Genomic DNA, 14,026 nt, shown 5'->3' on the forward strand with positions numbered 1-14,026 from the left:
GCTGAGAGAGCGCGCGCGAGAGAGGCTGAGAGAGCGCGCGCGAGAGAGGCTGAGAGAGCGCGCGCGAGAGAGGCTGAGAGAGCGCGCGCGAGAGAGGCTGAGAGAGCGCGCGCGAGAGAGGCTGAGAGAGCGCGCGCGAGAGAGGCTGAGAGAGCGCGCGCGAGAGAGGCTGAGAGAGCGCGCGCGAGAGAGGCTGAGAGAGCGCGCGCGAGAGAGGCTGAGAGAGCGCGCGCGAGAGAGGCTGAGAGAGCGCGCGCGAGAGAGGCTGAGAGAGCGCGCGCGAGCGAGGCTGAGAGAGCGCGCGCGAGAGAGGCTGAGAGAGCGCGCGCGATAGAGGCTGAGAGAGCGCGCGCGAGAGAGACTGAGAGCGCGCGCGAGAGAGAGGCTGAGAGAGCGCGCGCGAGAGAGGCTGAGAGAGCGCGCGCGAGAGAGGCTGAGAGAGCGCGCGCGAGAGAGGCTGAGAGAGCGCGCGCGAGAGAGAGAGGCTGAGAGAGCGCGCGCGAGCGAGAGAGAGGCTGAGAGAGCGCGCGCGAGAGAGGCTGAGAGAGCGCGCGCGAGAGAGGCTGAGAGAGCGCGAGCGAGAGAGGCTGAGAGAGCGCGCGCGAGAGAGGCTGAGAGAGCGCGCGCGCGAGAGAGGCTGAGAGAGCGCGCGCGCAAGAGGCTGAGAGAGCGATCGCGCGGGAGAGAGAGGCTGAGAGAGCGCGCGTGAGAGAGAGGCTGAGAGCGCGCGCGTGAGAGAGAGGCTGAGAGAGCGCGCGTGAGAGAGAGGCTGAGAGAGCGCGCGCGCGAGAGAGGCCGAGAAAGCGCGCGCGCGCGAGAGACGCTGAGAGAGCGATCGCGCGGGAGAGAGCGCGCGGGAGAGAGAGGCTGAGAGAGCGCGCGCGAGAGAGGCTGAGAGAGCGCGCGAGAGAGAGGCTGAGAAAGCGCGCGAGAGAGAGGCTGAGAGAGTGCGCGAGAGAGAGGCTGAGAAAGCGCGCGCGCGCGAGAGAGAGGCTGAGAGAGCGCGCGTGAGAGAGAGGCTGAGAGAGCGCGCGTGAGAGAGGCTGAGAGAGCGCGCGCGAGAGAGGCTGAGAGAGCGCGCGCGAGAGAGAGGCTGAGAAAGCGCGCGCGCGAGAGGCTGAGACAGCGCGCGAGCGAGAGAGAGGCTGAGAGAGCGCGCGCAAGAGAGAGGCTGAGAGAGCGCGCGCAAGAGAGAGGCTGAGAGAGCGCGCGCAAGAGAGAGGCTGAGAGAGCGCGCGTGAGAGAGGCTGAGAGCGCGCGCGCGAGAGAGAGGCTGAGAGCGCGCGCGCGAGAGAGGCTGAGAGAGCGCGCGCGAGAGAGGCTGAGAAAGCGCGCGCGAGAGAGAGGCTGAGAAAGCGCGCGCGCGAGAGAGAGGCTGAGAGAGCGCGCGCAAGAGAGAGTCTGAGAGAGCGCGCGTGAGAGAGGCTGAGAGCGCGCGCGCAAGAGAGAGGCTGAGAGCGCGCGCGCGCAAGAGAGAGGCTGAGAGAGCGCGCGCAAGAGGCTGAGAGCGCGCGCGCAAGAGAGAGGCTGAGAGCGCGCGCGCGAGAGAGGCTGAGAGAGCGCGCGCGAGAGAGGCTGAGAGAGCGCGCACGAGAGGCTGAGAAAGCGCGCGCGAGAGAGAGGCTGAGAAAGCGCGCGAGAGAGAGGCTGAGAAAGCGCGCGCGAGAGAGAGGCTGAGAAAGCGCGCGCGAGAGAGAGGCTGAGAAAGCGCGCGCGAGAGAGAGGCTGAGAAAGCGCGCGCGCGAGAGAGAGGCTGAGAGAGCGCGCGCGCAAGAGAGAGGCTGAGAGAGCGCGCGCAAGAGAGAGGCTGAGAGAGCGCGCGTGAGAGAGGCTGAGAGCGCGCGCGCGAGAGAGGCTGAGAGAGCGCGCGCGAGAGGCTGAGAAAGCGCGCGCGAGAGAGAGGCTGAGAAAGCGCGCGCGAGAGAGAGGCTGAGAAAGCGCGCGCGCGAGAGAGAGAGGCTGAGAGAGCGCGCGCAAGAGAGAGGCTGAGAGAGCGCGCGTGAGAGAGGCTGAGAGCGCGCGCGCAAGAGAGAGGCTGAGAGAGCGCGCGCAAGAGAGAGGCTGAGAGAGCGCGCGCAAGAGAGAGGCTGAGAAAGCGCGCGCGAGAGAGAGGCTGAGAGAGCGCGCGAGAGGCTGAGAAAGCGCGCGCGCGCGAGAGAGGCTGAGAGAGCGCGCGCGAGAGGCTGAGAGAGCGCGCGCGAGAGAGGCTGAGAGAGGCTGAGAGAGCGCGCGCGAGAGAGGCTGAGAGAGCGCGCGCGAGAGAGGCTGAGAGAGCGCGCGCGAGAGAGGCTGAGAGAGCGCGCGCGAGAGAGGCTGAGAGAGCGCGCGCGAGAGAGGCTGAGAGAGCGCGCGCGAGAGAGGCTGAGAGAGCGCGCGCGAGAGAGGCTGAGAGAGCGCGCGCGAGAGAGGCTGAGAGAGCGCGCACGAGAGAGGCTGAGAGAGCGCGCGCGAGAGAGGCTGAGAGAGCGCGCGCGAGAGAGGCTGAGAGAGCGCGCGCGAGAGAGGCTGAGAGAGCGCGCGCGAGAGAGGCTGAGAGAGCGCGCGCGAGAGAGGCTGAGAGAGCGCGCGCGAGAGAGGCTGAGAGAGCGCGCGCGAGAGAGGCTGAGAGAGCGCGCGCGAGAGAGGCTGAGAGAGCGCGCGCGAGCGAGGCTGAGAGCGCGCGCGCGAGAGAGGCTGAGAGAGCGCGCGCGATAGAGGCTGAGAGAGCGCGCGCGAGAGAGACTGAGAGCGCGCGCGAGAGAGAGGCTGAGAGAGCGCGCGCGAGAGAGGCTGAGAGAGCGCGCGCGAGAGAGGCTGAGAGAGCGCGCGCGAGAGAGGCTGAGAGAGCGCGCGCGAGAGAGAGAGGCTGAGAGAGCGCGCGCGAGCGAGAGAGAGGCTGAGAGAGCGCGCGCGAGAGAGGCTGAGAGAGCGCGCGCGAGAGAGGCTGAGAGAGCGCGAGCGAGAGAGGCTGAGAGAGCGCGCGCGAGAGAGGCTGAGAGAGCGCGCGCGCGAGAGAGGCTGAGAGAGCGCGCGCGCAAGAGGCTGAGAGAGCGATCGCGCGGGAGAGAGAGGCTGAGAGAGCGCGCGTGAGAGAGAGGCTGAGAGCGCGCGCGTGAGAGAGAGGCTGAGAGAGCGCGCGTGAGAGAGAGGCTGAGAGAGCGCGCGCGCGAGAGAGGCCGAGAAAGCGCGCGCGCGCGAGAGACGCTGAGAGAGCGATCGCGCGGGAGAGAGCGCGCGGGAGAGAGAGGCTGAGAGAGCGCGCGCGAGAGAGGCTGAGAGAGCGCGCGAGAGAGAGGCTGAGAAAGCGCGCGAGAGAGAGGCTGAGAGAGCGCGCGAGAGAGAGGCTGAGAAAGCGCGCGCGCGCGAGAGAGAGGCTGAGAGAGCGCGCGTGAGAGAGAGGCTGAGAGAGCGCGCGCGAGAGAGGCTGAGAGAGCGCGCGCGAGAGAGAGGCTGAGAAAGCGCGCGCGCGAGAGGCTGAGAGAGCGCGCGAGCGAGAGAGAGGCTGAGAGAGCGCGCGCAAGAGAGAGGCTGAGAGAGCGCGCGGGCTGAGAGAGCGCGCGTGAGAGAGGCTGAGAGCGCGCGCGCGAGAGAGGCTGAGAGAGCGCGCGCGAGAGAGGCTGAGAAAGCGCGCGCGAGAGAGAGGCTGAGAAAGCGCGCGCGCGAGAGAGAGGCTGAGAGAGCGCGCGCAAGAGAGAGTCTGAGAGAGCGCGCGTGAGAGAGGCTGAGAGCGCGCGCGCAAGAGAGAGGCTGAGAGCGCGCGCGCGCAAGAGAGAGGCTGAGAGAGCGCGCGCAAGAGGCTGAGAGCGCGCGCGCAAGAGAGAGGCTGAGAGCGCGCGAGAGAGGCTGAGAGAGCGCGCGCGAGAGAGGCTGAGAGAGCGCGCGCGAGAGAGAGGCTGAGAAAGCGCGCGCGAGAGAGAGGCTGAGAAAGCGCGCGCGAGAGAGAGGCTGAGAAAGCGCGCGCGAGAGAGAGGCTGAGAAAGCGCGCGCGCGAGAGAGAGGCTGAGAGAGCGCGCGCGCAAGAGAGAGGCTGAGAGAGCGCGCGCAAGAGAGAGGCTGAGAGAGCGCGCGTGAGAGAGGCTGAGAGCGCGCGCGCGAGAGAGGCTGAGAGAGCGCGAGAGAGAGGCTGAGAAAGCGCGCGCGCGAGAGAGAGAGGCTGAGAGAGCGCGCGCAAGAGAGAGACTGAGAGAGCGCGCGTGAGAGAGGCTGAGAGCGCGCGCGCAAGAGAGAGGCTGAGAGAGTGCGCGCAAGAGAGAGGCTGAGAGCGCGCGCGCAAGAGAGAGGCTGAGAGCGCGCGCGCAAGAGAGAGGCTGAGAGCGCGCGCGCGAGAGAGGCTGAGAGAGCGCGCGCGAGAGAGGCTGAGAGAGCGCGCGCGAGAGAGAGGCTGAGAAAGCGCGCGCGCGAGAGAGAGGCTGAGAGAGCGCGCGAGAGAGAGGCTGAGAAAGCGCGCGCGCGCGAGAGAGAGGCTGAGAGAGCGCGCGCGCGCGAGAGAGAGGCTGAGAGAGCGCGCGTGAGAGAGAGGCTGAGAGAGCGCGCGTGAGAGAGAGGCTGAGAGAGCGCGCGCGAGAGAGGCTGAGAGAGCGCGCGCGAGAGAGAGGCTGAGAAAGCGCGCGCGCGAGAGGCTGAGAGAGCGCGCGAGCGAGAGAGAGGCTGAGAGAGCGCGCGCAAGAGAGAGGCTGAGAGAGCGCGCGCAAGAGAGAGGCTGAGAGAGCGCGCGCAAGAGAGAGGCTGAGAAAGCGCGCGCGAGAGAGAGGCTGAGAAAGCGCGCGCGCGAGGGAGAGGCTGAGAGAGCGCGCGAGAGAGAGGCTGAGAAAGCGCGCGCGCGCGCGAGAGAGAGGCTGAGAGAGCGCGCGAGAGAGAGGCTGAGAAAGCGCGCGCGCGCGAGAGAGAGGCTGAGAGAGCGCGCGTGAGAGAGAGGCTGAGAGAGCGCGCGTGAGAGAGAGGCTGAGAGAGCGCGCGCGAGAGAGGCTGAGAGAGCGCGCGCGAGAGAGAGGCTGAGAAAGCGCGCGCGCGAGAGGCTGAGAGAGCGCGCGAGCGAGAGAGAGGCTGAGAGAGCGCGCGCAAGAGAGAGGCTGAGAGAGCGCGCGCAAGAGAGAGGCTGAGAGAGCGCGCGCAAGAGAGAGGCTGAGAGAGCGCGCGCAAGAGAGAGGCTGAGAGAGCGCGCGCAAGAGAGAGGCTGAGAGAGCGCGCGCAAGAGAGAGGCTGAGAGAGCGCGCGCAAGAGAGAGGCTGAGAGAGCGCGCGTGAGAGAGGCTGAGAGCGCGCGCGCGAGAGAGGCTGAGAGAGCGCGCGCGAGAGAGGCTGAGAAAGCGCGCGCGAGAGAGAGGCTGAGAAAGCGCGCGCGCGAGAGAGAGGCTGAGAGAGCGCGCGCAAGAGAGAGTCTGAGAGAGCGCGCGTGAGAGAGGCTGAGAGCGCGCGCGCAAGAGAGAGGCTGAGAGCGCGCGCGCGCAAGGGAGAGGCTGAGAGAGCGCGCGCAAGAGGCTGAGAGCGCGCGCGCAAGAGAGAGGCTGAGAGCGCACGCGCGAGAGAGGCTGAGAGAGCGCGCGCGAGAGAGAGGCTGAGAAAGCGCGCGCGAGAGAGAGGCTGAGAAAGCGCGCGCGAGAGAGAGGCTGAGAAAGCGCGCGCGAGAGAGAGGCTGAGAAAGCGCGCGCGAGAGAGAGGCTGAGAAAGCGCGCGCGCGAGAGAGAGGCTGAGAGAGCGCGCGCGCAAGAGAGAGGCTGAGAGAGCGCGCGCAAGAGAGAGGCTGAGAGAGCGCGCGTGAGAGAGGCTGAGAGCGCGCGCGCGAGAGAGGCTGAGAGAGCGCGCGCGAGAGGCTGAGAAAGCGCGCGCGAGAGAGGCTGAGAAAGCGCGCGCGCGAGAGAGGGAGGCTGAGAGCGCGCGCAAGAGAGAGGCTGAGAGAGCGCGCGTGAGAGAGGCTGAGAGCGCGCGTGAGAGAGGCTGAGAGCGCGCGCGCAAGAGAGAGGCTGAGAGAGCGCGCGCAAGAGAGAGGCTGAGAGCGCGCGCGCAAGAGAGAGGCTGAGAGCGCGCGCGCGAGAGAGGCTGAGAGAGCGCGCGCGAGAGAGGCTGAGAGAGCGCGCGCGAGAGAGAGGCTGAGAAAGCGCGCGCGAGAGAGAGGCTGAGAAAGCGCGCGCGCGAGAGAGAGGCTGAGAGAGCGCGCGCGCAAGAGAGAGGCTGAGAGAGCGCGCGCAAGAGAGAGGCTGAGAGAGCGCGCGTGAGAGGCTGAGAGCGCGCGCGCGAGAGAGGCTGAGAGAGCGCGCGCGAGAGAGGCTGAGAGAGCGCGCGCGAGAGGCTGAGAGAGCGCGCGCGAGAGGCTGAGAAAGCGCGCGCGAGAGGCTGAGAAAGCGCGCGCGCGAGAGAGAGAGGCTGAGAGAGCGCGCGCAAGAGAGAGGCTGAGAGAGCGCGCGTGAGAGAGGCTGAGAGCGCGCGCGCAAGAGAGAGGCTGAGAGAGCGCGCGCAAGAGAGAGGCTGAGAGCGCGCGCGCAAGAGAGAGGCTGAGAGCGCGCGCGCGAGAGAGGCTGAGAGAGCGCGCGCGAGAGAGGCTGAGAGAGCGCGCGCGAGAGAGAGGCTGAGAAAGCGCGCGCGAGAGAGAGGCTGAGAAAGCGCGCGCGCGAGAGAGAGGCTGAGAGAGCGCGCGCGCGAGAGAGTCTGAGAGAGCGCGCGCGCGCGAGAGAGGCTGAGAGAGCGCACGTGCGAGAAAGGCTGAAAGAGCGCGCGCGCGAGAGAGGCTGAGAGCGCGCGCGCAAGAGAGAGGCTGAGAGAGAGCGCGCGCGGAAGAGAGAGGCTGAGAGAGAGCGCGCGAGAGGCTGAGAGAGCGCGCGCGCGCGAGAGGCTGAGAGCGTGCACGTGCGCGAGAGGCTGAGCGCGTGCGCGTGCGCGAGAGGCTGAGAGCGCGCGCGCGCGCGAGAGGCTGAGAGCGCGCGCGCGCGAGAGGCTGAGAGCGCACGCGCGCGAGAGGCTGAGAGCGCGCGCGCGCGAGAGGCTGAGAGCGCGCGCGCGCGCGAGAGATGCTGAAAGAGCGCGCGTGCGAGAGAGGCTGAGAGAGCGCGCGCGCGAGAGAGGCCGAGAGAGCGCGCGCGCGGGTGAGGCTGAGAGAGCGCGCGCGCGAGAGAGGCTGAGAGAGCGCGAGAGAGGCTGAAAGAGCGCGCGCGCGAGAGAGGCTGAGAGCGCGCGCGCGTGAGAGAGGCTGAGAGCGCGCGCGCGTGAGAGAGGCTGAGAGCGCGCGCGCGTGAGAGAGGCTGAGAGCGCGCGCGCGTGAGAGAGGCTGAGAGAGGCGAGACCGGGACGGGCAGGGAGTGCGAGCGAGACACGGATGGGCAGGGAGCGCGAGCGAGACACGGACGGGCAGGGAGTTCGAGCGAGTCCAGGTCGGGCAGGGAGGGCGAGCGGGCCCGGGACGGGCAGGGAGCGCGAGCGAGACCCGGACAGGCAGGGAGCGCGAACGAGACCGGGAGAGATGGAGATACCGAGGCGGAGAGCACCCAAGACAAGGAGACAATGAGACCAGGACTGAGAGAGAGAGACAGAGACCAGGACCGAGTCGGACGGACATCGCGAGAGTGAGACAGAGGATGGGAGCGAGACTGAGGGTGGGAGCGAGGGAGACGGAGAGCGAGGGAGACGGAGAGCGAGGGAGACGGAGAGCGAGGGAGACGGCGAGCGAGGGAGACGGCGAGCGAGGGAGACGGCGAGCGAGGGAGACGGCGAGCGAGGGAGACGGCGAGCGAGGGGGACGGCGAGCGAGGGGGACGGCGAGCGAGGGGGACGGCGAGCGAGGGGGACGGCGAGCGAGGGGGACGGCGAGCGAGGGGGACGGCGAGCGAGGGGGACGGCGAGCGAGGGGGACGGCGAGCGAGGGGGACGGCGAGCGAGGGGGACGGCGAGCGAGGGGGACGGCGAGCGAGGGGGACGGCGAGCGAGGGGGACGGCGAGCGAGGGGGACGGCGAGCGAGGGGGACGGCGAGCGAGGGGGACGGCGAGCGAGGGGGACGGCGAGCGAGGGGGACGGCGAGCGAGGGGGACGGCGAGCGAGGGAGACGGCGAGCGAGGGAGACGGCGAGCGAGGGAGACGGAGAGCGAGGGAGACGGAGAGCGAGGGAGACGGAGAGCGAGGGAGACGGAGAGCGAGGGAGACGGAGAGCGAGGGAGACGGAGAGCGAGGGAGACGGAGAGCGAGGGAGACGGAGAGCGAGGGAGACGGAGAGCGAGGGAGACGGAGAGCGAGGGAGACGGAGAGCGAGGGAGACGGAGAGCGAGGGAGACCGAGAGAGACCGAAAGACATCGAGAGAGACACCGAGGGACAGACTGAGAGCGATGGGGACCGAGAGCGAGAGAGACCAAAAGAGAGAGACCGAGAGAGGGACCGAGACCGATAGAGAGACCGTGAGAGAGACCCGAGACTGAGAGAGAGAGACCGAGAGAGAGAGACCGAGAGAGAGAGACCGAGAGAGAGAGACCGAGAGAGAGAGACCGAGAGAGAGAGACCGAGAGAGAGACCAAGACTGAGACCGAGACCGAGACGGATCGAGAGATGGACCGAGAGAGTGACCGAGAGAGTGACCGAAACCAACAGAGAAACAGAGACGGAGAGAGACCGAGACGGAGAGAGACCGAGACGGAGAGAGACCGAGACGGAGAGAGACCGAGACAGAGAGAGACCGAGACAGAGAGAGACCGAAACGGAGACCGAGAGAGTGACCGAGAGAGTGACCGAGAGAGTGACCGAGAGAGTGACCGAGAGAGTGACCGAGAGAGTGACCGAGAGAGTGACCGAGAGACCGAAACCAACAGAGACGGAGAGAGAGACGGAGAGAGACCGAGACAGAGAGAGACCGAGACAGAGAGAGACCGAGACAGAGAGAGACCGAGACAGAGAGAGACCGAGACAGAGAGAGACCGAGACAGAGAGAGACGGACGCGGAGAGAGAGACGGACGCGGAGAGAGAGACGGACGCGGAGAGAGAGACGGACGCGGAGAGAGAGACGGACGCGGAGAGAGAGACGGACGCGGAGAGAGAGACGGACGCGGAGAGAGAGACGGACGCGGAGAGAGAGACGGACGCGGAGAGAGAGACGGACGCGGAGAGAGAGACGGACGCGGAGAGAGAGACGGACGCGGAGAGAGAGACGGACGCGGAGAGAGAGACGGACGCGGAGAGAGAGACGGACGCGGAGAGAGAGACGGACGCGGAGAGAGAGACGGACGCGGAGAGAGAGACGGACGCGGAGAGAGAGAGACGGACGCGGAGAGAGAGAGACGGACGCGGAGAGAGAGAGACGGACGCGGAGAGAGAGACGGACGCGGAGAGAGAGACGGACGCGGAGAGAGAGACGGACGCGGAGAGAGAGACGGACGCGGAGAGAGAGACGGACGCGGAGAGAGAGACGGACGCGGAGAGAGAGACGGACGCGGAGAGAGAGACGGACGCGGAGAGAGAGACGGACGCGGAGAGAGAGACGGACGCGGAGAGAGAGACGGACGCGGAGAGAGAGACCGAGGCGGAGAGAGAGAGACCGAGGCGGAGAGAGAGAGACCGAGGCGGAGAGAGAGAGACCGAGGCGGAGAGAGAGAGACCGAGGCGGAGAGAGAGACCGAGGCGGAGAGAGCGACCGAGGCGGAGAGAGCGACCGAGGCGGAGAGAGAGACCGAGGCGGAGAGAGAGACCGAGGCGGAGAGAGAAAGACGGAGAGAGAGAGGGAGACCGAGAGAGAGAGACGGAGACGGAGTGATAAACTGAAAGAAGGACTGAGGAACTGAGTGAAACACAGAGAAACACAGAGAGAGAGATCAACATTCTGAGACTGAGGGAGTGGGACACCAAGAGATGGGGGATAGAGAGAGAACGCAAAGCAGAGAGCGAGCAAGAGAACAAGGGGGAAAGAACTAGAGAGCGCGACTGACCAAGGGAAAGGCTGAAATTGAGAGAGAAATAGAAAGTGGCAGAGTGAGCTGGCCAGAGTGTGCCAGTCTGAGGCAGGATGTCAGGGAGAACCCACTCCCAGCACCGCACACACCATCCACAAACTATCACACCTACCTTTAACCTGATTGGATAATCCTGTCTGACCGCTCGGCAACTCAGCCTCTGGAGGTTGGACGGATGAATCGGGTTGGCTGGGAGCGAGGAAAGGAACCAATGAATGCCAGGGGAAGACTGGGACGGAGCGTGGTTCCACATTGGTCCAGACTGCAGAGAGACAACGATAATCAGCTCAAAGGCTCAAAACATGGGGAGGAAAGAGAGACACTGATCGTAACGTACAGGTCCTGAATCGGGGCCCAGTGCAAAACATCCCGAGACAAAACTCACACCCCGGAGCCCAGTGTAAACCCCTCCCTCACTCCGGAGCCCAGTGTAAACCCCTCCCTCACTCCGGAGCCCAGTGTAAACCCCTCCCTCACTCCGGAGCCCAGTGTAAACCCCTCCCTCACTCCGGAGCCCAGTGTAAACCCCTCCCTCACTCCGGAGCCCAGTGTAAACCCCTCCCTCACTCCGGAGCCCAGTGTAAACCCCTCCCTCACTCCGGAGCCCAGTGTAAACCCCTCCCTCACTCCGGAGCCCAGTGTAAACCCCTCCCTCACTCCGGAGCCCAGTGTAAACCCCTCCCTCACTCCGGAGCCCAGTGTAAACCCCTCCCTCACTCCGGAGCCCAGTGTAAACCCCTCCCTCACTCCGGAGCCCAGTGTAAACCCCTCCCTCACTCCGGAGCCCAGTGTAAACCCCTCCCTCACTCCGGAGCCCAGTGTAAACCCCTCCCTCACTCCGGAGCCCAGTGTAAACCCCTCCCTCACTCCGGAGCCCAGTGTAAACCCCTCCCTCACTCCGGAGCCCAGTGTAAACCCCTCCCTCACTCCGGAGCCCAGTGTAAACCCCTCCCTCACTCCGGAGCCCAGTGTAAACCCCTCCCTCACTCCGGAGCCCAGTGTAAACCCCTCCCTCACTCCGGAGCCCAGTGTAAACCCCTCCCTCACTCCGGAGCCCAGTGTAAACCCCTCCCTCACTCCGGAGCCCAGTGTAAACCCCTCCCTCACTCCGGAGCCCAGTGTAAAACCTCCCTCACTCCGGAGCCCAGTGTAAAACCTCCCTCACTCCGGAGCCCAGTGTAAAACCTCTCTCACACACGGAGCCCAGTGTAAAACATCCCTCACACCGGAGCCCAGTGTAAAACATCCCTCACACCGGAGCCCAGTGTAAAACCTCCCTCACACCGGAGCCCAGTGTAAACCCCTCCCTCACTCCGGAGCCCAGTGTAAAACCTCCCTCACTCCGGAGCCCCCAGTGTAAAACCTCCCTCACTCCGGAGCCCCCAGTGTAAAACCTCCCTCACTCCGGAGCCCCCAGTGTAAAACCTCCCACACCCCGGAGCCCAGTGTAAAACCTCCCTCACCCCGGAGCCCAGTGTAAAACATCCCTCACACTCAATCGCAGACTCGCACCCCTCTCGCAGGCGCTCGCACCCCTCTCGCAGGCGCTCGCACCCCTCTCGCAGGCGCTCGCACCCCTCTCGCAGGCGCTCGCACCCCTCTCGCAGGCGCTCGCACCCCTCTCGCAGGCGCTCGCACCCCTCTCGCAGGCGCACGCACCCCACTCGCAGGCGCACGCACCCCACTCGCAGGCGCACACCCCTCTCGCAGGCGCACACCCCTCTCGCAGGCGCACACCCCTCTCGCAGGCGCACACCCCTCTCGCAGGCGCACACCCCTCTCGCAGGCGCACACCCCCCTCGCAGGCGCACACCCCCCTCGCACGCGCACACCCCCCTCGCACGCGCACACCCCCCTCGCACGCGCACACCCCCTCGCACGCGCACACCCCCCTCGCACGCGCACACCCCCCTCGCACGCACACACCCCCCTCGCACGCACACACCCCCCTCGCACGCACACACCCCCCTCGCACGCACACACCCCCCTCGCACGCACACACCCCCCTCGCAGGCACACACCCCCCTCGCAGGCACACACCCCCCTCGCAGGCACACACCCCCCTCGCAGGCACACACCCCTCTCGCAGGCACACACCCCTCTCGCAGGCACACACCCCTCTCGCAGGCACACACCCCTCTCGCAGGCACACACCCCTCTCGCAGGCACACACCCCTCTCGCAGGCACACACCCCTCTCGCAGGCACACACCCCTCTCGCAGGCACACACCCCTCTCGCAGGCACACACCCCTCTCGCAGGCACACACCCCTCTCGCAGGCACACACCCCTCTCGCAGGCACACACACCCCTCTCGCAGGCACACACACCCCTCTCGCAGGCACACACACCCCTCTCGCAGGCACACACACCCCTCTCGCAGGCACACACACCCCTCTCGCAGGCACACACACCCCTCTCGCAGGCACACACACCCCTCTCGCAGGCACACACACCCCTCTCGCAGGCACACACACCCCTCTCGCAGGCACACACACCCCTCTCGCAGACACACACACCCCTCTCGCAGACACACACACCCCTCTCGCAGACACACACACCCCTCTCGCAGACACACACACCCCTCTCGCAGACACACACACCCCTCTCGCAGACACACACACCCCTCTCGCAGACACACACACCCCTCTCGCAGACACACACACCCCTCTCGCAGACACACACACCCCTCTCGCAGACACACACACCCCTCTCGCAGACACACACACCCCTCTCGCAGACACACACACCCCTCTCGCAGACACACACACCCCTCTCGCAGACACACACACCCCTCTCGCAGACACACACACCCCTCTCGCAGACACACACACCCCTCTCGCAGACACACACACCCCTCTCGCAGACACACACACCCCTCTCGCAGACACACACACCCCTCTCGCAGACACACACACCCCTCTCGCAGACCGATACCCCCTCTCTCGCAGACCGGCACCCCCTCTCTCGCAGACCGGCACCCCCTCTCTCGCAGACCGGCACCCCCTCTCTCGCAGACCGGCACCCCCTCTCTCGCAGACCGGCACCCCCTCTCTCGCAGACCGGCACCCCCTCTCTCGCAGACCGGCACCCCCTCTCTCGCAGACCGGCACCCCCTCTCTCGCAGACCGGCACCCCCTCTCTCGCAGACCGGCACCCCCTCTCTCGCAGACCGGCACCCCCTCTCTCGCAGACCGGCACCCCCTCTCTCGCAGACCGGCACCCCCTCTCTCGCAGACCGGCACCCCCTCTCTCGCAGACCGGCACCCCCTCTCTCGCAGACCGGCACCCCCTCTCTCGCAGACAGGCACCCCCTCTCTCGCAGACAGGCACCCCCTCTCGCAGACAGGCACCCCCTCTCGCAGACAGGCACCCCCTCTCGCAGACAGGCACCCCCTCTCGCAGACAGGCACCCCCTCTCTCGCAGACCGGCACCCCCTCTCTCGCAGTCAGGCACCCCCTCTCTCGCAGACAGGCACCCCCTCTCGCAGACAGGCACCCCCTCTCGCAGACAGGCACCCCCTCTCGCAGACAGGCACCCCCTCTCGCAGACACACACACCCCTCTCGCAGACACACACACCCCTCTCGCAGACACGCACCCCCTCTCGCAGACAGGCACCCCCTCTCGCAGACACACACACCCCTCTCGCAGACACACACACCCCTCTCGCAGACACACACACCCCTCTCGCAGACACACACCCCCTCTCGCAGACACACACACCCCTCTCGCAGACACACACACCCCTCTCGCAGACACGCACCCCCTCTCGCAGACACACACCCCCTCTCGCAGACACACACCCCCTCTCGCCCCCTCTCGCAGACACACACCCCCTCTCGCAGACACACACCCCCTCTCGCAGACACACACCCCCTCTCGCAGACACACACACCCCTCTCGCAGACACACACACCCCTCTCGCAGACACGCACCCCCTCTCGCAGACACGCACCCCCTCTCGCAGACAGGCACCCCCTCTCGCAGACACACACCCCCTCTCGCAGACACACACCCCCTCTCGCAGACACACACACCCCTCTCGCAGACACGCACCCCCTCTCGCAGACAGGCACCCCCTCTCGCAGACAGGCACCCCCTCTCGCAGACACACACCCCCTCTCGC

General features: G+C 67.2%; 1 protein-coding gene across 1 annotated transcript in view; it reads right to left on the reverse strand.

Annotated features, from left to right (window-relative positions):
- Positions 1-14,026, reverse strand: part of LOC140387096 (protein capicua homolog) — a 509,424-nt gene that overhangs the window by 130,399 nt on the left and 364,999 nt on the right. Inside the window, 1 exon segment of the mRNA XM_072470105.1 lies at positions 10,011-10,160. Within this exon segment, the coding sequence (XP_072326206.1) occupies positions 10,011-10,160 (150 nt within the window).

The sequence above is a fragment of the Scyliorhinus torazame genome, chromosome 12 (genome assembly GCF_047496885.1).
Source record: "Scyliorhinus torazame isolate Kashiwa2021f chromosome 12, sScyTor2.1, whole genome shotgun sequence".
Classification (NCBI taxonomy): domain Eukaryota; kingdom Metazoa; phylum Chordata; class Chondrichthyes; order Carcharhiniformes; family Scyliorhinidae; genus Scyliorhinus; species Scyliorhinus torazame.